This window comes from Neoarius graeffei, chromosome 9, assembly GCF_027579695.1.
Source record: "Neoarius graeffei isolate fNeoGra1 chromosome 9, fNeoGra1.pri, whole genome shotgun sequence".
Taxonomy (NCBI): domain Eukaryota; kingdom Metazoa; phylum Chordata; class Actinopteri; order Siluriformes; family Ariidae; genus Neoarius; species Neoarius graeffei.
The window spans coordinates 63,235,862-63,262,118 of record NC_083577.1 but is presented as its reverse complement, the minus strand read 5'-3'; the positions used below and the strand labels follow the sequence as shown (position 1 = coordinate 63,262,118).

The 26,257-nt window shown below is 43.5% G+C and overlaps 1 protein-coding gene across 2 annotated transcripts in view; it reads left to right on the top strand.

Annotated features, from left to right (window-relative positions):
• The window catches only part of LOC132891930 (dedicator of cytokinesis protein 9-like), a 262,272-nt gene that overhangs the window by 133,267 nt on the left and 102,748 nt on the right, over window positions 1-26,257 (top strand). For both annotated transcript variants that reach the window (XM_060930066.1, XM_060930065.1), the window contains exons 3-4: window positions 24,266-24,355; window positions 25,046-25,128. In XM_060930066.1, coding sequence (XP_060786049.1) covers window positions 24,266-24,355; window positions 25,046-25,128 — 173 coding nt within the window. The remainder of the gene's footprint in view (window positions 1-24,265; window positions 24,356-25,045; window positions 25,129-26,257) is intronic.

The window sequence follows — 26,257 nt, the reverse complement described above, 5'->3', positions numbered from 1 at the left end:
CCCCCTTTCCCATGTCACAACGTCACTGCCGGGGTCAGCGTGACTGCGTATATTTTATATGGGGGTGCCTTGAGAATTTGCATACTTCTGAAGGGTGCCGTGACTGAAAAAAGGTTGAGAAACGCTGACTTAGATTATAGTAGCTATAAACAGTTGTTCTCTTGGCAGCCTTTTTTTCCCCCATTACATTTATGGTGGAATACTGCATACTACATTTATGGAAAAGTCATGGCCTAGAGGTTAGAGAAGCAGCTTTAGGACCAAAAGGTCACCAGTTTGATTCCCTGGACCAGCAGGGCCTTGAGCAAGGCACATTGCATTGCATTGCAGGTATTAAGCAGATGCTCTTATTCAGAGCGACGTACTGTACAGCATATCTGGAGCAGTTGGGGGTTAGGTGTCTTGCCCAAGGGCACTTCAGCCATTCCTGCTGGTCCTAACCCCCCAACTGCTGTGGGTATATCAGGGTCTTGTTGTACGTCGCTCTGGATGACAGCGTCTGCTAAATGCCCGTAATATAATTTATGTTAATAAGACAAAATGCAGAGCAGTGCAGTGGTGAGCTCTGTCGCCTCACAGCAAGAAGGTTCTGGGTCCAGACCTCGCAATCGACCGTTCTCCTCATACCGTACTTGCATGGATTTCCTCTGGGTGCTCCAGTTTCCTCCCACAGTCCAAAGACATGTCAATTGGCTAGTCTAAATTGCCCATAGGTGTGAGTGTGAATGGTTGTTAGCCAATTGTGATACCTGCGATAGATTGACGACCTCCCCAGGCTGTATCCCACCTCTCGCCTAGCCTGGGAAATCCCATGCTGCTTTGCACAATCGTTCCGATCTGAAAAGACAGCATGGAAACTATGGTCTAAAGGCTCGCCTGAGTTCGGGAGCCAATCAGAGAGTGGGGAGGGGTGGAAAGACGGTGACGCGTACTGCTCGACAAACGGAAGCTTGTAGTTTATTTGGGACTGTTTACGGATCACATTTAACATGGCGGCGAGCGATACGAACCAAACTTTCGATCAAGCTTTAGACACTGTTCTGAATAGTTTAGAGCGAAAGTTTGTTTTAAAAAAAGAACAGCGTTTGGCGTTACAGTCTTTCGTTGACACGAAGACAGATGCCTTTGCCTATTTTTGTTTTGCCTTCTCTTCTTCGCCTCTTCGTCGCTCTAACTACGTCACCGGGTACAACTGCCATGATTGGCCATGGGCTACGTACGGTATACGCCAAATGATAGACATTCGCAACGTCCAATAAACGGCCGTTGACAATCGTAAACCACACCTCCCCTACGAGAAATTCAATAGGCGGATTCCAGACCGTATTTCACTTGTGATATGGTCTGGTGTTAACCAGACTACCTCTCGCCCAAAGTCAGCTGGGATTGGCTCCAGCTTCTCCCGTGACCCGCAATGCATAAGTGGTATAACTGATGGATGAATGGATAGATAGATAGACAGACAAAATGCAGTTTATGATGTTCACAATAAACTGCGAAGAGCATATCCATTCTTCCTGAAGACTTTCCCATGGCCATCTGACTGTTCAAAAGCACTGACGCTGGAGACTCCTTCAAAAAATGCAAAATAAATGTCCCCTCACATAGAACTAGACCATGTAAACAATTACTCGCAACAGAAAATCTACTGGTAACTTTAACAGAACAAGAGTGCTAATCTTGGCATTGTGCTAAACAGCAGGGCCACACTGTTGTTTTCAGAAAGATACAGTAACTCTGTGCTATAGGAAGTACCAGACAGGAGGCTGTTGTTTTATAATTAGTTATGGAGCAGTGTGTGATGTGTCAGATTTAGGACGTGCATGTGTGTGCGCGTGTGTGTGTGTTGGCGCTCAGGTTGCAGTTTCTGAGTTAGTGTCTGAGTGGGAGGTCTGCTTCAGACAGCTATACAAACACACAGTGTGTTCGGTGAGAGGAGTGGCACGCTGTGGAAGGGACCGTGACCCTGCAGACCCGAGGTCACACCCTTCAACTAGCTTACTGTTTAAAGTGCATGGACAATGCTTATTATAAAAATGCCTCTGTGTAATCTTGAACAGATGCTTACCAATTATAATTACTTCTCCAAATATCACGTAGGCGATGAAAGAGGACTATAGCATGAGAACTTTACAAAGCATTAGGTTTTGTAGTGCAGGTCATCATTTCCTACCATGGTGTGATGGCCAAGTGTACATGATCATCACACACCATGCTTACTGTATATACACTACCGTTCACAAGTTTGGGGTCACTTTGAAATGTCCTTATTTTTGAAAGAAAAGCACTGTTCTTTTCAACGAAGATCACTTTAAACTAATCAGAAATCCACTCTATACATTGCTAATGTGGTAAATGACTATTCTAGCTGCAAATGTCTGGTTTTTGGTGCAATATCTACATAGGTGTAGATATAGAGGCCCATTTCCTAGCCTGGCTAACGCGACTTCAAAGCTCTGCGAGCATTTGGTCTGGCAAAGCTATTAAGCCAAACCGTTTCCCAGAGCCCGTGGTTGACCCGCCTCGCTGAAATGCCTCAGTTTGCTACTGGTCGAAGCCAGAAAAGGCTGTGACGAAGCTTAAACCAATCACATCACTCTTTCCTCTGACGTATGTGACGCGACGGGGCTAACTGGTAGATTAAACTCTTACCGAAGCTGGTCGGAAGCAAGGCGAAAACGTCCTTCCTTTCAATAAATACCTCCAGGGCTGCTCTTTGCTCCGTTTTCAATGAGAACTTCCCGTTGAATGCTTTCAATACAGCATCTACCGCTGTGTTAAAGGCTTGCCGCTGCTCCATGTTTGTGATGTGAATGAAGCGCTTCCGGCATAGATTCTGTAAACAATCTATGGCTTCCGGTCGCAGTTCTACTACGTCACTGCCTTGAACACGCCTCTACCCAGGGCCGTTGGAGATGCTCAAAGTTGATTGGTTCCCGATTTTTCGGGAGCTTGGAAATGCTGTAGATAGCCTGCCTGGCCAGACTAAGCTCGGAACAGGCCCTCGTGTTGCGTCACGCTTAGGATGGGCGGGCCCAGGCTACCCATTTCCAGCAACTATCACTCCAGTGTTCTAATGGTACAATCAGTGTGTTTACATGCACATGGAGAAAATCGAATTTCTGCTGTAGCTCGACTGAAATCGAAGTTCTAAATGCCATGGAAACACCTTAGCTCGGCTGAAATCGAACTGAACTGGATTTCTCGTAATCGAGCTACGCGACCTAGATTATGTGATTGTAGCCGAGCTACTTGGTGCATGTAAACCCTATCGAGCTACGTAGTCGAGCTACTTACTTCAGCACTGCCCCTTCCGGAAGTGACGAGACCACAAGCGGGAAACACAACAGCCTCGGTCGGCATGACAACAGTAGTAGAAACGTGCACTTCTGGAGCAATGAGGAGATAGAGTTCATGCTCATTCAGCTTAAGGAGTTGAAAAAAAAAAAAAATATATATATATATATATATATATATATATATATATATATATATATATATAAAAATCAATGTTGCTGTCCTCGTTGTCGTTCTTCTTGTGAACACAGAACTGATAACTTTGTTTACACTCTTGAATAGCTCTTCTTCATGACGACAACCGGAAGTGTACCAACACGATGGGGCGTGTAGCGCCACCTGTGGCTCGGGTGCACAATGTACCTCACACAATAGCTCGATTTCCTTGTGTGCATGTAGGATTGGATTTCTCTGGCACCTCTGCTGGGACCCTTAGCTCGATTACCGACAGCAGCTCGATTTGGATGTGCATGTAAACGCACTGTATGTGTTTGCTCATTGCCTCAGAAGGCTAATGGATGATTAGAAAACCCTTGTACAATCATGTTAGCACAGCTGAAAACAGTTGAGCTCTTTAGAGAAGCTATAAAACTGACCTTCCTTTGAGCAGATTGAGTTTCTGGAGCATCACATTTGTGGGGTCGATTAAATGCTCAAAATGGCCAGAAAAATGTCTTGACTATATTTTCTATTCATTTTACAACTTATGGTGGGAAATAAAAGTGTGACTTTTCATGGAAAACACAAAATTGTCTGGGTGACCCCAAACTTTTGAACGGTAGTGTATCTCACACAAACATTTTTCTTCTATTTTGTGTATTAGTTTAAAGTAATTTTTGGATACACGTACAGGTGAATGGATGCAGCAGTAGTTCTGAGATATGTATTTGAAATGCAATTTGCTCATGTGTAATTTATATTTGATGGATTTTATGTTGAGTGACAACATGTAAACATCTTAGGGTGATTCCAGCAGATTGTAGAGCAGGAGATCCTACCAGGGTTATTCTACAGCTACAACCCCAATTCCAAAAAAAAGTTGGGACACTGTGTAAAACATAAATACAAACAGAATGTGAAGATTTGCAAATCATGGAAACATTATATTTCATTGAAAATAGTACAAAGACAACATATCAAATGTTGAAACGGAGAAATTTTCTTGTTTCTTGAAAAATATATGCTCATTTTGAATTTGATGTCAACAGCATGTTTCAGAATAGTTGGGACGGGGCAACAAAAGACTGAAAAATGTGTGTAATGCTAAAAAGAAAACTAGTAGTAGTTTTAGTCAGTAACATGATTGGGTATAAAAAGAGCATCCCAGAGAGGTGGAGTCTCTCAGAAGTAAAGATGGGGAGGGGTTCACCGCTCTGTGAAAGACTGTGTGGGCAAACAGTACAACAATTTAAGAATAACGTTCCTCCATGTAAAACTGCAAAGAATTTGGAGATCACATCATCTATGGGACATAATATCATTAAAAGGTTCAGAGAATCTGGAGAAATCTCTGTATGCAAGAGACAAGGCTGAAAACTGACACTGGATGCCTGTGATCTTCAGGCTCTCAGGCGACACTGCATTAAAAGTAGATCCGTGTCTGTAGTGGAAATCACTGTACGGGCTCAGGAACACTTCAGAAAACAATCATCTGTGAAAACAGTTCATTACTGCATCCACAAATGCAAGTTAAAACCAGATATAAACAAAATCCAGAAACACCGCCACCTTCTCTGGGCCCGAGCTCTTTTACGATGGACTGAGGCGAAGTGGAAAATTGTCCCGAGGTCTGACGAATCAAAAGTAGAAATTCTTTTTCGAAATCATGGACACCACGTCCTCCAGGCTAAAGAGGAGAGGGACCATCCGGCTTGTTATCAGTGCACAGTTCAAAAGCCAGCGTCTGTGATTGTATGAGGGTGCATTAGTCCATATGTCATGGGTAGCTTGTACATCTGGGAAGGCATCATTAATGCTGAATGATATATACACGTTTCAGAGCAATATGCTGCCATCCAGACAAACTCTTTCAGGGAAGACCTTCCTTCTTTCAGCAAAACAATGCCAAACCGCTTTCTGCACATATTAAAACTGCATGTCTCTGTAGTAAAAGAGTCCAGGTGCTAAACTGGCCTTCCTGCAGTCCAGACCTGTCTCCCATTGAAAACATTTGGTGCATTATGAAGCGCAAAATACGACAAAGGAGACCCCAAACTGTTAAGCAACTGAAATTGTATATCAGGCAAGAATGGGGCGACATTTCTCTTTCAGAACTACAGCAATTGGTCTCCTCAGTTCCCAAACGTTTACAGAGTGTTGCTAAAAGTAGAGGTGATGCAACAAAGTGGTAAACGTGCCCCTGTCCCAACTTTTCTGAAACGTGTTACTGACATCAAATTCAAAATGAGCATATATTTTTCAAAAAAACAATAAAAATTTCTCAGTTTCAGCATTTCGTATGTTGTCTTTGTACTATTTTCGATTAAATATAGTTTCCATCATTTGCAAATTATCGCATTCGGTTTTTATTTACAGTTCACACAGCGTCCCAACCTTTTTTGGAATTGGGGTTGTAGAAACGAGCTGCAATATCAAAGACACATCAAAGGCACTTTATGTTTGGGAACAGTTTATGAAAAGTGCAACAACTTCCACATACCTGACTAAACCATCAGGGACGAAATGGAGCCGTAGTAGCAGGTTGGCTGGCTTTATTGCTACCCAGCGTGGTGCAAAAAACAGGATTGTTTTTTTCTGGATGTTTAAAAGATTAAACATAAGATACTTCACATAATATCTTTTTTTTTGAGCATTTTTATCTGAATAAAAATATACAGTATTATTAATCGAACATGTCATGATTTACTGGAGACCACAAGTGGGATTCTGCATTAGAATGAACCTCGCATTAACAAGACAAGTATTGCATTGTGCTAAAGGACAGGGAAATGTGGCCAAGTGACTACAGAAGTATACAAAAAAGTATTTTGATGTAGATCAATGTTTTCCCTGAATGGAGGATGAGAAAGGAATAAAAAAAAAGAGCTGACTACAAGAACCCATCTCATTATCTCTAGCCGCTTTATCCTGTTCTACAGGGTCGCAGGCAAGCTGGAGCCTATCCCAGCTGACTACGGGCGAAAGGCGGGGTACACCCTGGACAAGTCGCCAGGTCATCACAGGGCTGACACAGACACAGACAACCATTCACACTCACATTCACACCTACGGTCAATTTAGAGTCACCAGTTAACCTAACCTGCATGTCTTTGGACTGTGGGGGAAACCGGAGCACCCGCAGGAAACCCACGCGGACACGGGGAGAACATGCAAACTCCGCACAGAAAGGCCCTCGCCGGCCACGGGGCTTGAACCCAGGACCTTCTTGCTGTGAGGCGACACCACTACACCACTCTTGGCTCTTTCTGTGAGTTTGCTCAGTAATATCGGCACTAATGTCTTTCCCAAATCTGTGCTTCAGGTTACATGGCGTCTTTCAAAAATCCTTCTACACAGGCTTCTATATCGATACAGTACAAGAGGATTGCACTATTTCGATGTCATATCTCTAGCGTGTGATTTTGACATGCTGTGCGCGTGTGCACGTGAAGGTCAGACAGCTGCACGGGAACTCTCAGTCATAGGACGACAACCTTGACTGCACCCATTTATCTCTCTCATGTAACCTTTCCCCCTCCCCTCGTATCTGTCGGTGTATTTCACTTCGCCAAGAAACGCGATCTCGGAGAAAAGGTGCAGTGCGGTCAGAGCGACAGGTGATCCTCAGCCTCTCTGTAAGAATGCTCAACACAGCCTGAAGGCAGGCACAGAAACAGAGAGCTCTGTCACTCAGCGCTGGAAGTGTTTGCTCCTCTGCAGCTTTCAGGCTGCTTGTGTGTGTGTGTGTGTTTGTTGTAGATCACTGTGGATGTGGTTACTGAGTGGGTTATTGGGCTGTTGATGCTGAGAAGTGGGCCTGCAGTGGGTTTTAGGAGAAATGTAGGCCACAGGGGTTTTCTATTTGAATGCTTGTTGCGGCTGGAATGACCTCAATTTGCCAATGATAGAAGCTTAGTCAGATTTAAACTGACTGTTCCTGAGGCTTTTTTCTTTGTTTTCTTCTTTCGCTCTGCTATCTGTCCCCTACCCGCTCTAGTGCTAAAAAAAAAAAAGTTGTAAGTGATGAAGCAAACTACAAATTTATAGACCTGGAATAAAAACCAACTCCATAATAATAATCATTGTAAAAAAAAAAAAAAGGGTTAATCCCAAGGGTTAAAGTGCCATTCCACCATTGGATGTATTTTTTTGGCATAAAATACAATATATTTTATGACAACATGACTAGACAGAGAAATCTTTTAGCTTCAAAATGATATATCAAACATAATTTTTTGACGACAAGTATATTAATTTTGCGACCAAAGTCACCTACCCTTTTAATTTCCGCGCGGTAGTGAAACGTGATGTCATCGGCAGGTTCCCCTTCTTGTGTACCACGTCACGTGTGACGTGGCACAGATTATCAGCAATGGCGGATAGAACGCGATTGTCAGCTTCGGAAAAGAAGCGAAGGAAAATAGCAAGTGATGCCCAAAGGAGACGGTCGATGGTGAATATCGGCGCAGCAATCGACAAGTGGAAATCGCGTTCTATCCGCCATTGCTGATAATCTGTGCCACGTCACACGTGACGTGGTACACAAGAAGGGGAACCTGCCGATGACATCACGTTTCACTACCGCGCGGAAATTAAAAGGGTAGGTGACTTTGGTCGCAAAATTAATATACTTGTCGTTGTCAAAAAATTATGTTTGATATATCATTTTGAAGCTAAAAGATTTCTCTGTCTAGTCATGTTGTCATAAAATATATTGTATTTTATGCCAAAGAATACATCCAATGGTGGAATGGCACTTTAAGTTCCCAAACCTGGTCCTGGAATACCCCCTGTTCTGTGCATGTTTGTGTTGTGCCTGCTCTAACGCACCCACTTCAACTCAGGAAGAGCTGTTAATTAGCTCGTTAGCTAGCTGAATCAGGAAAACTAAACCGTGCCGGACAGGGAGTACTCCCAGACCTGATATAAACCGTTATAGTAACGGGAAAAAAATACAGAGAATGTTTCAAATTTAGATCAACATGGAAACATACAGTGGGGTCCCTTCATGCCAGAATTACTTTAAGAGCAGTTTTTCAACCCTGTAAACCCTGTTCATATATATTTTTTTAAAGTTTCTTTTTACCCAAGTACAACTCAGAAGTTCTTCCATGATTAGCTTTTAAACAAATACAACTCGTAAAGCTTCCACATTGAAAGCCTTGATTTCACTCTGTACATATCTAGACCTTCTGTATTCTCTTGTAGTAAGGACTTTTATACCAAGCTTGCTTAAAATACTTGATTTTGATTTGCTGGTTTGTGGGTTTGTGAGCATTTCTTTAAATCACCACACATCCCAGCATCTAAACCAGGGCTTTGAACCAGAATTTTTTTCCTATTGGTTCGTTCCGAACAGAAATGGAATTTTAACGTTTCCGGTTTTGGGTTCCACCATTAAATAGATGTTCCCGAACCGGTTAGAACAAAAAAATTTCGTTCCCGGAACGGTTAATTACGTTCCCTGTCAGCTGTTTAACAAATGGCTATAAAATTATGTCTCAGTCTCATCCAGCTTAAGCCAAAATTAGGCTAATTCTATTACAACCTTCATTAAATAAGACAAGAAATAATTCAAAACAATTATTATTTCAAATGTTGGCGATTTGGATTCTCGGTATGTCTTCCCATCTACACAAACAGAAAAAGTGCCAAAAATTAAAGATAATTCGTTTAGTGTGTTACTAAAGGCTAGTCAGGCCCTATGCATTGATAGGCTAACAGAGGTTAACGTCATTTAATGTTCGCGAGCCTCTCATTAACGTGGACAAATATATTGATATCGTGTTTGAAATTGACGTTTTTGAATAACGATAGACTGCAATATTTACCTCTTATTTAAGATGTGGAGACGTGATAGTAGTCCACCCTCCCGCTCTCTCCATTCAGTCAGCGAACGTCACACGGGAAGTGAACCCCAGCGGGTCATAGAGACTTGCGCAGGAGAAGAATGACTTTATTTGTAGGCTACGGAAACTTTGAGGAACGAAATAAAAACCGGTATTAACCGGTTACCATTATTTTTAATAAGCGTTTCTGTTCCGGAACATAAAAAATAATAAAGTTTCTGGTTTCATTTCTGTTCCATGTGAAATAGAAAAAGTTCCCGGTTTTCGTTTTCATTCCTTGAACTGGTTCAAAGCCCTGATCTAAACCGACCTGCCCAGGGTGTAGCCTGCCCCTTGCCTGAGGTCAGCTGGGATTGGCTCCAGCTCACCCATGACCCTGATGGATAAGTGGTATGGATGGATGCTTCTTAATTGTTAAAAAAACTTTTTTTTTTTAATTTATAAACTTCGCCGATTAAACGGCAAGGAATCCATCAACAGGGCAATCAGCTCCAATACCTGAAGTCCGGCAAAATTACAAAAATTTAAATGGTACAATCAATCAATCAATAAATAAATAAATAAAACATATTAGAAAAAGGAAAAAGAAAAAAAAAAACGGCCTAGAAGCATACAGACTAAAAGCAGCACAAACTGGTGCCGAGAGTGGAGATTGGCCGACATGTATGACATTTTACACACACAGATTTAAAAGTCTGTGGTCTGTCAATATCAAAATAAAGCCTAGTTAAATTACTATAATATAAAAAAAGGTCCTTCTTTTATGGCGTATTCACACCTACGTTGTTTGGTCCGGACCAAACAACCAAACGAACCAAATTTCCCTTGGTCCGGACCTTTTGGGTTGGTCTGAATACAAACCACCGAACTCTGGTCCGGACCAAACAAGCGGACCGAGACCGAGCTGCAAGGTCGGACTCGGTCCGGACCAAAGGAACCCTGGTGCGGATCTTTTGGAGGTGTGAAAGCAGACCGGACCTAATCCGACAGTTTTGCTTTTTTGTACCTCGGGAGCTTCCGTCGTTTGTCGAGCATTATGGGAAACAGAGTCTTGACACTCCACCGCAAAGTGCAAACACTGTTTCGGTTGTCAAGGGAACCTTACAACAGTCGTTCAGTCATTCAGACCAGTGGTAGGCTAGACTACAGAGTACAAAAAATGAGTAGGGGGCAAACGTGGGCCGAGGAAGAAACGCGCACCCTTGTGGATATATGGGCAGATGTCCACATATCTGAGCTTTTGGAGCGAACACACAAAAATGCCGACGTGTTTGCTGTATTCAGTGAGAAAATGAAGGAGAAGGGGTTCACGCGCTCCCCAGAACAATGTCGGCTAAAAGTGAAGAAACTCCGTCAGACCTACATTAAAATCAGGGACATTCTTTCAAAAAGTGGCGGTACTAGCGACGCAAAAAAGAAATTCATCTACTGCGTGAAGAGCCAGAACTGTCACAATATGATGTGCGCTCATCAGCGCTATCCTCCGTAGCCGCCTTGCCCTTTGTCGTCGTCGTTGATAAATTACTTGTACAACAGCATAGTAATCGCACAATTGTGAAAACAGTAAAAACTGGAAAAAACATATAGTTTTGATGACATTAAAAAGAATAACAGCACGGAAAGCCTCCATGACTACTTTTGAACTTAACGCTTTGTGCGCGTGTCGTCTCTGACCAATAGCTGAACGACCTCAGGGCGCGTGGCTTTGTTGACAGATTTTGGTCCGCTTACTAAAATGTACAGTGTGAAAGCGAACCGCACCAAAATGAAAAAATAAAAAAAACATTTGGTTCGGACCAAAGCAAGTGAACTATCGAACTATCCTGGTCTGAATACACTAGGGCTGTAACGATACACCCAACTCACGATTCGATTCGTATCGCGATTTTTGACCCACGATTCAATACACCCACGATTTTTTTTTAAATGTTTTTTTAAAGTAGTAAATTTGACTTATTATTTACTTACTTACATTAACTATTTAATAACAAATAATTCAGACCACTGCAGAGAATGAGTAATATGTATGCAAAAATGAACAAATGTATATCCAAAGACTGTTTTATTTCTCAAAATAATACTGTTGAGCCGGAAGCTCTGTTTTTTCGGTTCTGAAAAAGTCATTTTTCCAAATCGTGTAAATCCGTTAAGATTTTTTTGGGGGGGTGGCTCTCTCACTGTCTCACTCTCATAGGGCCAATGATTTTCTGTGATCGCGGAAAACAGATGGAAATTACGGAATTTTTATGGTGAAACATTGCTCGCGTGTCAAAATGTAACTGCCGCAGAAGGCTTCCGCCCAAGCAGACATGCCTTCAGTGTTGCCAGATATTGCTAACGTTTTCCACCCCAAAATATGTTCAAAACCAGCCAAAAAGCACCTAAACCCGCCCAATCTGGCAACACTGCATGCCTTTCCAGTCAAGTGATTGTGATTGGCTTGTGGCACACCTAGCCAGCCAATGAGCTGCTTGTTTACAGATTCGCTCCCCGTGTCGCAACCAGAATGGCGACCGCTTAAAAGAAATGAATGCTCTGCCAGTGGCGAGTGTGGACGTTGTGTGACTCGCAGAAGATTGTCGCAGGTCGGCGAAAAAACGACTAATAGATAGAAAAAAATAAAAGTAATTTAAGTAAGTTTAAAATGTAATTTAAATAAAAAGTAAAGTATTCATAAATTGAAGTTTGGAAGCGCCTCTGTTTTTGGGCTGAGGAGAAGTTTGAAAGGGTGTACCGCGATTCTGCCTTCTTGTATCGCGACACGGATCGTGATACAGCCCTAGAATACACCCTTAAACTGCGAAAGTGATTGATTCAAATTCCTTAAATGCGGGGGTAAAATATTCCAGATTCTAGGACCCCGAATATAAAAACTGGTCTGAAAAGTTACAGTATTAGCCTTGGGTACATTTAACATAGTTCCCCTAGACAAATCTAATCGCCCAGTAAACCTTCTAGGTACACTAATAGAAATATTGTGGTCTGTTGACATAGATTTAAAAAGATAAACAAGATCCAGGTACTCATGCCAGTAACACAAAGGAAGGAGTCCTAGCTTTAACAATCTGTCCTTGTAGTTAACATCTGATCGAAATGAAAAAGATAAAATATACTTAGTTGCGCGTCTCTGGATCCTCTCAACTGAGTAAAGCAGGATAACTGTTTGCGGAGCCCAGACCTATGAACAGTACGCCAAACAGCTTCTGACCAGAGAGATGTAAAGTGACTTCCGCACCTTGATATCTCTAACCTCAAAAGTAGATCTTCTAACAAAGCCCAACAGTTTACTCGCTTTAACTAAAACGCTTCTAAGCCAATGCTCCTGATAGCCAACTGTTGCCCCTTTTCCACCAAAGCAGTTCCAGGGCTGGTTCGGGGCCAGTGCTTAGTTTGGAACCGGGTTTTCTGTTTCCACTGACAAAGAACTGGCTCTGGGGCCAGAAAAACCGGTTCCAGGCTAGCACCAACTCTCTGCTGGGCCAGAGGAAAGAACCGCTTACATCAGCGGGGGGGGGCAGAGTTGTTAAGACCAACAACAATAACAAGACCGCGAAAGATCGCCATTTTTAAGTGACGAGAAGCAGCAGCTGTACAAACGCGAAGTCATCCGTTATTATTATTATTGTTGTTGCTGCTGCTGCTTCTTCCGTGTTGTTTTTGCTTCGATATTCACGCCAAGGTTTATGCAAACGTAGCGACGTAACTGATGTATACAGCGACGTAATGACGTATACAACGACGTAACTGACGTATACAGCGACGTAATGACGTGGCTTCCCTTAGCACCGCGAGCTATGGAAAAGCAAACTGGTTCTCAGCTGGCTCGCAAGTTGAATGAGTTGTGAACCAGCACCAGCCCCGAACCAGCCCTGGAACTGATTTGGTGGAAAAGGGGTATATATTAATTATGCATTTAGTCTGTACTTATTATTATTTAAAGCAGTTGCATTGTCCATCCATCCGTCCATCCATCATCTGTAGCCGCTTATCCTGTTCTACAGGGTCGCAGGCAAGCTGGAGCCTATCCCAGCTGACTACGGGCGAAAGGCGGGGTACACCCTGGACAAGTCGCCAGGTCATCACAGGGCCGACACATAGACACAGACAACCATTCACACTCTCATTCACACCTACGGTCAATTTAGAGTCACCAGTTAACCTAACCTGCATGTCTTTGGACTGTGGGGGAAACCGGAGCACCCGGAGGAAACCCACACGGACACGGGGAGAACATGCAAACTCCGCACAGAAAGGCCCTCGCCGGCCACTGGGCTCAAACCCAGGACCTTCTTGCTGTGAGGCGACAGTGCTAACCACTACACCACCGTGCCGCCCCAGTTGCATTGTTAAATAACTAAATTAAATCACATATCTTTGTATACTAGTTTAGAGCATAAAACCTTGGAAGAATGAGAGGCAGACATAATAATAATAATAATAATAATAATAACGAGACCGTCAATGACTGCATAGATCACTCCGGCCCCATCTCGTCCAGAAGGAATGATCTAAAGTGGCCCACCTTTCACAGTTCTACTCTCAACCAGTCCAGCTTAAATATTTGCCAGAAAGAATCCAAAACGGCGAGGAATTGACCAAGAAGAAGTGATTTTTGTCGAACTGCTCATTAAGGCTTAATTAGTCCATAACTTCATTAAAAATTGTAATTAAGCAAATCTGGGTTGAAGTTATATGCACCCTAGGTACCCCTACCTTCATGCCAGAAAGAATCAAAATCGGTGAAGAATTGAGGGAGAAGCAGCGATTTGTGTGGAAACTGCTCATTGGGGCTTAATTACTCCATATCTTCATTATTAATTGCAATTATGCAAATTTGTGTAGAAGCCATATACGCCCCAGGCAGACCTACCTTCCTGCCAAAAAGAATAAAAATCAGTGAAGAATTGAGGGAGAAGTGATTTTTGTGAAATGGGGGCAATGCCGGATGGACGACGGATGGACGACACATGATGGCATAAGCTCATCACCTGTTGGTCGGATAATAATAATAATAATAATAATACAGTTTCCAGAAAAGTTGGAATATTTTCCAAAATGCAATAAAAACAAAAATCTGCTTGTTTTGTTGACATCTCGGTGCATAAAGGGCAAGGTTGGAAACCACTGTTGAATGTATGTGACCTTCGAGCCCTCAGACAGCACTGCCTGATAAACCATCATGCTAATGTGACAAATATAGCAACATGGGCTCAGGAGTACTTTGGAAAACCTTGGTCACTTAACAGAGTCCACTGCTGCATCGAGAAATGCAACCTGAAACTGCAAGGAGGAAGCCATTCATCAATTCAATGCAGAAACCCTACTGATTTCTCTGGGCCATAACTCCTCTCAGATGGACCAAAAGACAGTGGAAATGTGTGCTGTGGTCAGCTGAGTCCACATTTCAGCTTGTTTTTGGGAAAACCAGACATCGAGTTCTCTGTGCCAAAGGTGAACACGACCATCCAGTTTGTTATCAGAGGAAGGTCCAAAAGCCAGCATTTGTGATGGTATGGGGGGCATCAGTGCCCACAGCATGGGTGAGTTGCTGTGTGTGACGGTACCACTGATATGTTGGGGCATATATTTTAGAGAGACTTTCATCAAGGCGACGTTGCTTCCCGGGAAGTCCATGCTTATTTGAGCAGGACAATGCCAGGCCTCATTCTGCACGGGCTACAACAGTGTGGCTTCATAGACAGAGTGCGTGTGCTTGACTGGCCTGCTGCCAGTCCACATCTGTCTCCTATTGAGAATGTATGGCGCATCATGAAGAGGAGAATCAGACCATGACGACCACGTACTGTTGAGCAGCTGAAGTCTTGTATCAAGCAAGAATGGACAAAAATTCCAATTGCAAAACTGCAACAATTAGTATCCCCAGTTCCCATATGGTTAAAAAATGTTATTAAAGGAAAAGTGATGTAACACATTGGTAATAATTCCTCTGTCCCAGCTTTTTTGAGTTTGTTGCAGGCATCAAATTCTAACTTTTGTGTATATTTACAAAATACAAGTTGGTCAGTAAAACTATTAAAAATCTTTTATTTGTACTTTTGTCAGTTAAATAAAGGTTCACGTGAATTAACAAATCATAGATTTTTTGGTGGGCTTTTTTCACCTTTATTGGATAGGACAGTGTAGAGACAGGACAGGAAATGAGCGGGAGAGAGAGAGACGGGGAGGGATCGGGAAATTACCTCAGGTTGGAATCAAACCCAGGTCCCTGGATTTATGGTATGGCACCTTAGCCACCTGAGCTACAACGCCCCCAGGTTTTTGTTTTTATTGCATTTTGGAAAATATCTCAACTTTTCTGGAAACGGGGTAAATAAATGTGTTATTTACCAGCTGGGAGGTCGGTATGGTGAAATACCGTGACCGAGGTCTTGAAAGTACTGAGCGAGGCCCTCTGGGCTGAGGTCAGTATTCAAGGCCGAGGTCACAGTATTTCACCATACGGATCGACCTTAAGCTGGTAAATAATATATTTATTTTTTTCTTTACCAAATTATAACAGAAAACGAGAGCGCCTGAAAGGGAAAACCGAGCCGAGCTGCCATTTTGAATCCTCATTCACGGCTGTAATGCAAATTGCTTCCTCCTCAGTATACAATGGCAGGAAAAAACTACATTTTGCTGCCTGTGTAGTCCCCTGTTTATACAAAATTGAGTCATTCAGGATTCAGCCATGTTTTTGTTCGGCGTTAGCAAGTTACAGGTTTTTAGCTTTCTCCTGAAATGTTTTCTTTTATTTTGTCTTCCTCAGGGTAGTAAAACTTGCTTTTGCTGTGAACACTGTCGTTATCACTATCCATGCTGTAAAATTAATGCTATTTTGAATCCTCATTCACGTCTGTAATGCAAATTGCTTCCTCCTCGGTATACAAGTGCACTTCCATGGCAGGAAAAAAACTAATTTTGCCGCCTATGTAGTCCCCTATTTATACAAAATTGAGTCATTCAGGATTCAGCCATGTTTTTGCTCGGCGTTAGCAACAGTTAGAGGTTTTTAGCTCGTCTCGTCTTCTTCCGTTTTATCCGGGACCGGGTCGCGGAGGCAGCAGCCTAAGCAGGGAAGCCCAAACTTCCCTTTCCCCAGACACCTCGGCCAGCTCCTCGGGAAGAACACCGAGGCGTTCCCAGGCCAGCCGAGAGACATAGTCCCTCCAGCGTTTCCTGGGTCTTCCCCGGGGCCTCCTCCTGGGGGGACATGCCTGGAACACCTCCCCAGGGAGGCGTCCAGGAGGCATCCGAAAAAGATGCCCGAGCCACCTCAGCTGATTCCTCTCGATGTGGAGCAGCAGCGGCTCTACTCCGAGCTCCTCCCGAGTGACTGTGCTTCTCACCCTATCTCTAAGGGAGCGCCCAGCCACCCTGCGAAGGAAACTCATTTCGGCCGCTTGTATCCGCGATCTTGTCCTTTCGGTCATTACCCAAAGCTCATGACCATAGGTGAGAGTTGGAACGTAGATCGACCGGTAAATTGAGAGCTTCGCCTTTTGGCTCAGCTCCTTCTTCACCACGACGGACCGGTAAAGCGACCGCATCACTGCGGAGGCTGCACCGATCCACCTGTCGATCTCACGCTCCATCCTTCCCTCACTCGTGAACAAGATCCCGAGATACTTAAACTCCTCTACTTGAGGCAGAACTTCTCCACCAACCTGGAGAGGGCAAGCCACCCTTTTCCGGTCGAGAACCATGGCCTCGGACTTGGAGGTGCTGATTCTCATCCCAGCCGCTTCACACTCGACTGCAAACCGCCCCAGTGCATACTGAAGGTCCTGGTTTGAAGAAGCCAACAGGACAACATCATCCGCAAAAAGCAGAGATGAAATCCTGTGGTTCCCAAACAGGATTCCTTCTGGCCCCTGGCTGCACCTAGAAATTCTGTCCATAAAAATTATGAACAGAACCGGTGACAAAGGGCAGCCCTGCCGGAGTCCAACATGCACTGGGAACAGGTCTGACTTACTGCCGGCAATGCGAACCAGTCTCCTGCTCCGTTCGTACAGGGACCGGACAGCCCTTAGCAAAGAGCCCCGAACCCCATACTCCCGAAGCACCCCCCACAGAATACTACGGGGGACACGGTCGAATGCCTTCTCCAGATCCACAAAGCACATGTGGACTGGTTGGGCAAACTCCCATGAACCCTCGAGCACCCTATGAAGGGTATAGAGCTGGTCCAGTGTTCTGCGACCAGGACGAAAACCGCATTGTTCCTCCTGGATCCGAGGTTCGACTATTGGTCGAATTCTCCTCTCCAGTACCCTGGAGTAAACCTTCCCTGGGAGGCTGAGAAGTGTGATTCCCCTATAATTGGAGCACACTCTCCGGTCCCCTTTCTTAAAAAGAGGGACCACCACCCCAGTCTGCCACTTCAGAGGCACTGTCCCTGACCGCCACGCGATGTTGCAGAGGCGTGTCAACCAAGACAGCCCCACAACATCCAGAGACTTGAGATACTCAGGGCGGATCTCATCCACCCCCGGTGCCTTGCCACCGAGGAGCTTGCAAACCACCTCAGTGACTTCGGCTTGGGTAATGGACGAGTCCACCAATATAGAGTCACTTTGCCCACATTCAATCACAGCATTTAGGTTTCACCTTTATTAGTTTCTCCCAACTGAAACTTTCTGCTACATTAGAAAATATTTGCTAAATTAAATTAAAGGTTTTTAGCTTTCTCCTGAAATGTTTTATTTTATTTCTTCTTCCTCAGGGTAGTAAAACTCACTTTCGCTGTGAACACTGTCATTATCACTATCCATGCTGTAAAATTAATGCTATTCTGCTGAGAAATGCTGGCAAAGGTTTACAAGATTTTTGATAAAAATCTTATAAATAAATCTTATAAAAAAGATAAATGTTGACAAAAATTGCTACTATGTTTGTTGTTGTTGTGAACGAGCGAGTCGCCAGAGGTCCGTAACTGGGGTCCGTACCGTAGGATACGGACCCGCTCGCCAGCCAATCAGAGCGCAGGATTTGATGGAAACCGGACCGCGAAAAAAATAATTGGAAATTATTACTAAATAATAATAGCGACATTAGCCTCTAGAAAGCTAACTAAAATGTTTGCTCCATAAAATATCAAGCAAATATTTTCTAATGTAGCAGAAAGTTTCACTTGGGAGAAACTAATAAAGGCGAAACCTAAATGCTGTGATTGAATGTGGGCAAATTGACTCTATATTGGAAAATGACTGTCCAGAACATTGCTTTCCTTGCGTATTTGTGAGCGTGTGTGTATATGTTGTAATGATGCCTCTAAGATAGAATTTGTTAAGTAGCCTCTTCCTTCAGGGGGAAAGTGAGTGAGTGAATGGACGTGGATGCTTTGCAAGAGGTTCTGACGTTGCTGCCCTTCTTTCCACTCTGTTGCCGTGCCCTTGAGATTTCAGCCATGCGAATCCTCCCTTCCCACATGTGTGTAACGTCAGTGTTTCCACAGTCATACACACGGCATTAACTCCTAACCATGTGCGTGGGTAGGGATGTGCAGGGATGTTTAGGAAAGCATCAAGGAGTTTGGGAGTGTGTGTGTAGAGAGAGAGAGTTGGGGTATGTATTTTGTATGCCGCAGGGTGTGAGGGGGAAAAAAAACAAACCTTTGACTGGATTCAGAACCTCTTCCAGTAACTCGTCTGCATTCCAGCACTGTTTTTACTCTTTTACTATAGGCTTCCATCTCTCGCTTCATCTCAACACCACCCTTTCACTTTTCCACTGTATCTGATTCTCAATTTCCGTACAGAAAGTCAGGATTGGAGAGAGGAAGTGGTGCAACAGTAGCAGCGTATTATGCGAAGCTCTTATGGAACCTGCGGAATGCCATATTAAAAACCATTTCATTACTGAACGCGTCAGTGCTGCGTCCCTGGGCTTCTTTTGACGTCCACTGTTTCACTGTTACCCCTTTTCCACCAAATCAGTTCCAGGGCTGGTTCGGGGCTGGTGCTGATTCACAACTCGTTCAACTTGCGAGCCAGCTGAGAACCAGTTTGCTTTTCCATAGCTCGCGGTGCTAAGGGGAAGCCATGTCATTACGTCGCTGTATACATCAGTTACGTCACTACGTTTGCATAAACCTTGGCGCGAATATCGAAGCGAAAACAACATGGAAGAAGAAGCAGCAGCAACAATAATAATAATAATAATGGATGACTTCGCGTTTGTACAGCTGCTGCTTCTCGTCGCTTAAAAATGGTGACCTTTCGCGGTCTTGTTATTGTTGTTGGTCTTAACAACTCCGCCCCCCTGCTGACGTAAGCAGTTCTTTCCTCTGGCCCAGCAGAGAGTTGGTGCTATAGCCTGGAACCGGTTTTTCTGGCCCCAGAGCCAGTTCTTTGTCAGTGGAAACAGAAAATCCGGTTCCAAATTAAGCACTGGCCCCGAACCAGCCCTGGAACTGCTTTGGTGGAAAAGGGGCATCACTGCAGTCTCAGAGGAGCCAAGACCTCCTGCACCTGTGATCAGACTCGCACCAAGTGCTTCACATTCTCAACTGGCACAGGATATCTTTCAGGATTCAGTGTTTATTCTTAAACATCTAGTTTCATGGAAAAAAAATCCAATTTCTAAAATGTTCCCTTAACCCAAGTGTTTGCTTGTCTGAATATACGCTAACACAATGTACTTAAGGAAGAAAACTTGGGTTGGGTCCATTTCTTGTTCGCCACATTAACCCCGGTACAAAAGTAAAGAATAAAAGGTCGGATTCCAAACAAGTCTGACCAGCTGCATCTGGAGTAAAGGAGTTTTTTTTTCCTTAACTGTTTGTCCAAAGCTACATTCTTTAAAAAAAAAAAAAAGGTTCCTCAAGGCTTAATAATTACAGCGCTTCTATTTATTCTTTTGTAAGGTTCTTCTCTCAGGGTTCTCTCAGAGAGACAAACTGAAGAACACCTTAGGTGCTGCATTAAACTTTTTTCTCTGAGTGTACATTTTATATTCAGGACTGAAATATAACTCTCCATCTCACGAAATCATTACATCCGCAACAAGACGGGAATCTCATGACTCAATAGTGGCTTTAGATTCCAACCTTAACCCCTTGGTTGCCACCCATAATTAATTGTAATGTGCCAGGCCTATAGAGGATGTGCAGTCACATGACCCGTCCGTGTTTACTCCGCCATATTGGACGGCTTCAGGATAGTTTACCTTGCGCGAGCGTAATGGATCCAGGGAGTAATCCCCAAGAAAATGCGGAAAATACCCCATCTACATCACGCAATAACTTGTCTAAGTTTGTTCAGCATCTTGAAGGTGACGTGAGGCAGCGTTACGTGGAAAAGTGTTCCAAGTTGGGGATTACAGATCCGTACAACTTGCCGCAATCCTTGTTCAGGGAAATTCGGAGCTGTGGTGCCGGCGATTTGCCCGATCTGGCCTACCACGACATTTACAATTTTCTTGTTAATCGTGAATTGTGTTACACTGGCAAAGCCCTCAAAGCTTACAAGAGCCTGGAAGCTTATAAATATTTTGTTGTGGGATGGGCATCCCAACTATACCTCTGGAAGGTTCCGAAGAAGAATGTCTACTTGATAACCTCACGGGTAAGTGGCATTAAGACGTTTATCATAGAGACTACGCAGGACGTTTTATCGTAAGAATGTTCGAAATCTAAACTCAGTTCTAGATAATGACAGGGTTGTAAATATGTATGTTTTTGTCTGAAAAAAAAATCACAAATCACCGACTATGCAGTTATCATTCAATCCGAAAATCAACTTAACAGATGTACTCGGAGTATTAAATTAGAAGATTACCCCTACCTGATATGAAGTGTTCACTATAAATTCGGCTGGTAGAACTGGGGTTCCAGTTTTCTCTTTGCACAGCGGACACCCATTTTGCGCATCTCTCCTCGTCTGCGGGGAATCTATAAAATGACAGGCCCTCCTTTTGGCCCTGTCTATTGGTACAGCCAAATGCTGAACAAAATATAACCATTCTCGAAAAATTAGAACGGGTTCGTCTAAGTTCTATGCGCGGCCTTGCCGTCCAAGATGGCAGATAAACAAATATCACGTGACCTCGTGACGTCACGTGCACGCTCTCTATAGGACAAAAATAGGTCAAGATTGGGATATTTTGATAATCTTTCTCTAACTTGTTCAGAACTTTATATTTTTAATATTTGTATAGAAAAATCACAACACTGTTGTAGAGTAAAAATAACTTTAGTAATCAAAACCATCCAAAAAAAACCCCAGGTCTTGTCAATGAGAACCTGTCCATAAACATGAATTACTAGTACTTGAAAACACAATGGGGGGCGTCGTGGCTCGGGTGGATGGGGCGCCATACCATGAATCTGGGGACCCGGGTTCGATTCCGACCCGAAGTCATTTCCTGATCTCTCTCCCGCTCATTTCCTGTCTCTACACTGTCCTATCCAATAAAAAGGTGAAAAAAGCCCAAAAAAAATCTTTAAAAAAAAAAACAACACAATGTACACCAAGGGTCCATGTATTCCAAGTAACTGGGTACCATTTTTACGATGGTCTGTGGTATGACCCGACCACGAATAGAACTCGCGAGTTCCCGATTGAGAGGCGGACACGCTAACTACTAGGCCAACTCGCAGTAACGTGCCACGTAAGGTAGATAAAAGGAGGCATTTATGACGAGTAGCGTACGTCATAAAGCACAGCGGTAAAAGATTTCATGACGTACGTGACTCGTCCAAGGGCACTGAAGGGGTTAAAACCAATGTGTCAGTAAGGTGCAGAAAAGTATGAACCTAAATGTCATGCTGATGTCAGTTAGAACACTTGACAGTGCAACTGCTCCTTCCTGTGGGTTGTTCTATTGCAGGATGTGAGTCAGGAAGGGAATTTTTACACTGGCATTGTTTAGCTAGGTCTACCCTGTGGGCTTTTTGTTTACCTGTCACTGAAGTGGCTGTTTCTGGAACAGGAATTCTGACTTTTCATCACACACACCCCACACATTATTTACCAGCTAAGGAACTTCTCGAAAACTCCCTGTAGGAGAGTGTCTAAAAGAGACAGCTTATTTTAAAAAAAAAAAAACACTTTCAGCATATCTTTATCAGGGATTTTGTGTCTCTGGAGGGAGCGAGTAAATAAAGGCTAGCCAGTTAAGTGCAATTCCAGGATTAGTGTTTATCATCACTCATCATGACAGCAGGAGGCTGCGGCTGAACAATGAGCCTCCTACTCCTCTGCCTGATCTTTTCAGGACAGCCAGACCTGGGAGTGGCCATCAGATAGGGATAATGTTGAAAAGCTGTTTGGGAAATCACACCCAGCTGAACTGTACACGTTTGTTTGTTTGTTTATTTATTTATTTACTTACTTTTAGGAATGACTTACTAGGTTGAGTAAAGTGCCTGTGATGTTGAATCAGTATTTTGACAATACCGATAGGCTGCAGGGTGGCACGGTGGTGTAGTGGTTAGCACTGTCGCCTCACAGCAAGAAGGTCCTGGGTTCGAGCCCAGTGGCCGGCGAGGGCCTTTCTGTGTGGAGTTTGTATGCTCTCCGGGTACTCCGGTTTCTCCCAAAGGCATGCAAGTTAGGCTAATCGGTGGCTCTAAATTGACTGTGAGTGTGAATGGTTGTTTGTCTCTGTCAGTGCGTTTACATGCACATAGAGAGAATCGAATTTCTGCCGTTGCTCGACTGAAATCGAAGTTCAAAATGCCATGTATACACCTTAATTCGGCTGAAATTGAACCAAACTTGATTTCTCGGAATCGAGCTACACGACGTAGATTATGCGATTTCTGCCGAGCTACTTAGTGCATGTAAACCCTATCGAGCTACGTAGTCGAGCTACTTACTTCAGCACTGCCCCTTCCGGGAGTGACGAGACCACAAGCGGGAAACACAACAGCCTCGGTCAGCATGACAACGGCATGAATCTTTTCTTTTTGTGGCATTGTTTGCACTGTTAAAATTTAGCTCACTTACTGTATCACCAAATACATCTGTACAGCTGTTGCATAGCTGTGAATTGTGTACATAAACAAGTCATTGTATTTGTGTGTGTATATATATATATATATATATATATATATATATATATATATATATATATGTCCAACATCTGAAGAATGTCAATAAAAACAAAACAATTGAACTTTTTGTGTGTTTATTAAGACACAAGTTAAATTGTAAGCAAAAAAAAAATATTTTTTTGTAAGCAAAAAATGGACTTTAGAAAAATATTATTGTGCAAAATAAGTTGTCTTACAAAACAGTGGTCTGCGCCGGACAGTTTGTAGCCATACAGTCTGTTAGAGCAAGCCTAACAGCTTGAACACGGAACTGCCAGTGTTGCCAGATTGGGGGTTTTAAGTGCATTTTAGCGGATTTGAACATGTTTTGGGCTGGAATACGTTAGCAGTATCTGGCAACACTATAGCTCTTCTTCATGACGACAACCGGAAGTGTACCAACACGATGGGGCGTGTAGCGCCACGTGTGGCTCGGGTGCACAATGCACCTTGCACAATAGCCCGATTTCACTTGTGCATGTAGGATTGGATTTCTCTGGCACCCCTGCTGGGACCCTTTGCTCGATTACCGACAGTAGCTCGATTTGGACGTGCATGTAAACGTACTGTGTGTCAGCCCTGTGATGACCTGGCGACTTGTCCAGGGTGTACCCCGCCTCACGCCCGTAGTCAGCTGGGATAGGCTCCAGCTTGCCTGTGACCCTGTAGGACAGGATAAAGCGGCTAGAGATAACGGATGGATGGGTGATAGGCTCCACTGATATCAAATGAAAAATATTTGCTCATCCTTCAGCTGTGGATGGAAGTTCTTCAGCTAATCACTGACTCTATTTTAAATCACGATATGCTTTTCCACTTCCATATGAGGCCCACTTTCATTTCTGACAGTAGTGCGATAAATGCCTTTTTTCTTCTTCTTCTTCTTCTTCTTCTTTTCTTAACTATTTCTCTCTTGCAGACCTGCATTCTGCGCCGGCAGATCCGCACGCTGTACCCGTCAGTTCCGGAGAACGCCCAGAGAGAAGCGCACAGCCTGTTTGTGCAGGAGGTAAGAGACAGACTGGTCCCTCAGCCTATGAATGTCCTGTAATATGCTGTAAGGTTACTCTACAGAAAAAAAGAGCCCAGTGTGTTAATAATGATTGTGTGCTAGAAATTATTCATCTTTGAGAAGTTTCTCAGCAAACACCACCACTGAAAATGTGAAACACACTGCGCTCACTACCGGACTCTGTGGATGTACTGTACTTCAGTGTTTACAGACTGAACTTTGGCCAAGTATGAAGCATTTATCTTCTGTAACACACACATGTATCATAAAACGGAGAAGAGTTCACCAGCCGTGCGTATGTGTGTGTTAAGGAGATGGAAGGTTTTAACGTGACCAAAGTTCACTCTATAAACAATGGAGTCTGAGCATTAATTGAACAGAAGGTGAACGATCCATGTTAGTTTTGTAATCGGTTTTCTTACTGACTTTTAAATTTTATTTAAAAAAAAAAGCCCAACTTTGAGATGGGAACCAAATGGTGGAACATCCTGAGGCCCCCATTTCTTTCATCTTGCCGTCTCTTCCTGAGCAGTCAGATTGGCCCGAGAGCAAAGAGTTTTCCCCTCTTACCCAGGATGATTTTTGATGAAACTGTGGCCTGAAATAGCATTTGGACTATTTCTGTCAGACAAACACACCGTATCAAGTGATGGCTCTAACAATCATTTATTGTTCCTGTTTTCCTAGTGTCTTAAGACCTACAAATCAGACTGGCACGTTGTCAACTACAAGTATGAAGATTATTCCAGTGACTTTCGTCAACTTCCCAAGTAAGACACACCGTGTTTCTTTTAGCCTAGTCTCCATGGCTTAAAACAAAAGATAGGATCTGTACAACCTGTACCTCAGACAAGTTAGAACAAGTCACACAATAACTATGTAGAACCATGGATTTAACAGAGTGCCACTGGCAATTGTATTGTGCGAATGTGTGTAATCGTAAAAGCATGTCAGTTCATGGAAAACCGGCATCTGTACAAAATGCACATTTCCTCATCTTAGTAACAATGAAGCCAGTGGAACAATGTATGAGTTCATTTGTTCCTGTAGGGACCGTTGAGGGGAGCCATGTGAATTCGTCAATCTTTTAATTAGATCTGGTTTTCTCATTACTACGTCTGAGGAAATACAGTCAAAGTAAAAAGTTTGTGAACCACTTGGAATTTTCTATATTTATGTCTAATTCCCATATAAAGCATGGTCATATCTTCATGTAAGTCACAATAATGAACCAAGACAGTCTCCGATAACTAAAGATACACGGGTTTTCAAAAGGGGTGTTCACACGGCAACTTTTACTCCGGTGTAGCACCGGGGCTGCCCCGGTAGAACGTTCACACGGTACAAAGTTATACCGGTGTAGCCCCTGAAAGCTGCTTAAACCGGTGCAAATCTAACCCTACTTGGGAGGTGGTTTAAGAAATTTACTCCAGAGTAAATGCTAGCTTGCGGGGCAGCACCGATATAAAATGGGACGTCTGAACGCTACAGGGGTAGACTTAGTCTGGCTAATGCGACAAAGCTCTACGAGCTATTGGTCTGGCCAAGATATTAAGCCCAACCGTTTCCCAGAGCCCGTGGTTGACCCGCCTCCCTGAAATGCCTCAGTTTGCTACTGGTCGAAGCCAGAAAAGGCTGTGACGAAGCTTAAACCAATCACATCATTCTTTCCTCTGACGTATGCGACGCGACGGGGCTAACTGGTAGATTAAACTCTTACTGAAGCCGGTCAGGAGCAAGGCGAAAACGTCCTTCCTTTCAATAAATACCTCCAGGGCTGCTCTTTGCTCCATTTTCAATGAGAACTTCCCGTTGAATGCTTTCAATACAGCATCTATGCGTAATAGATGCGGAAGCGTGAATGAAGCGCTTCCGGCATAGATTCTGTAAACAATCTAT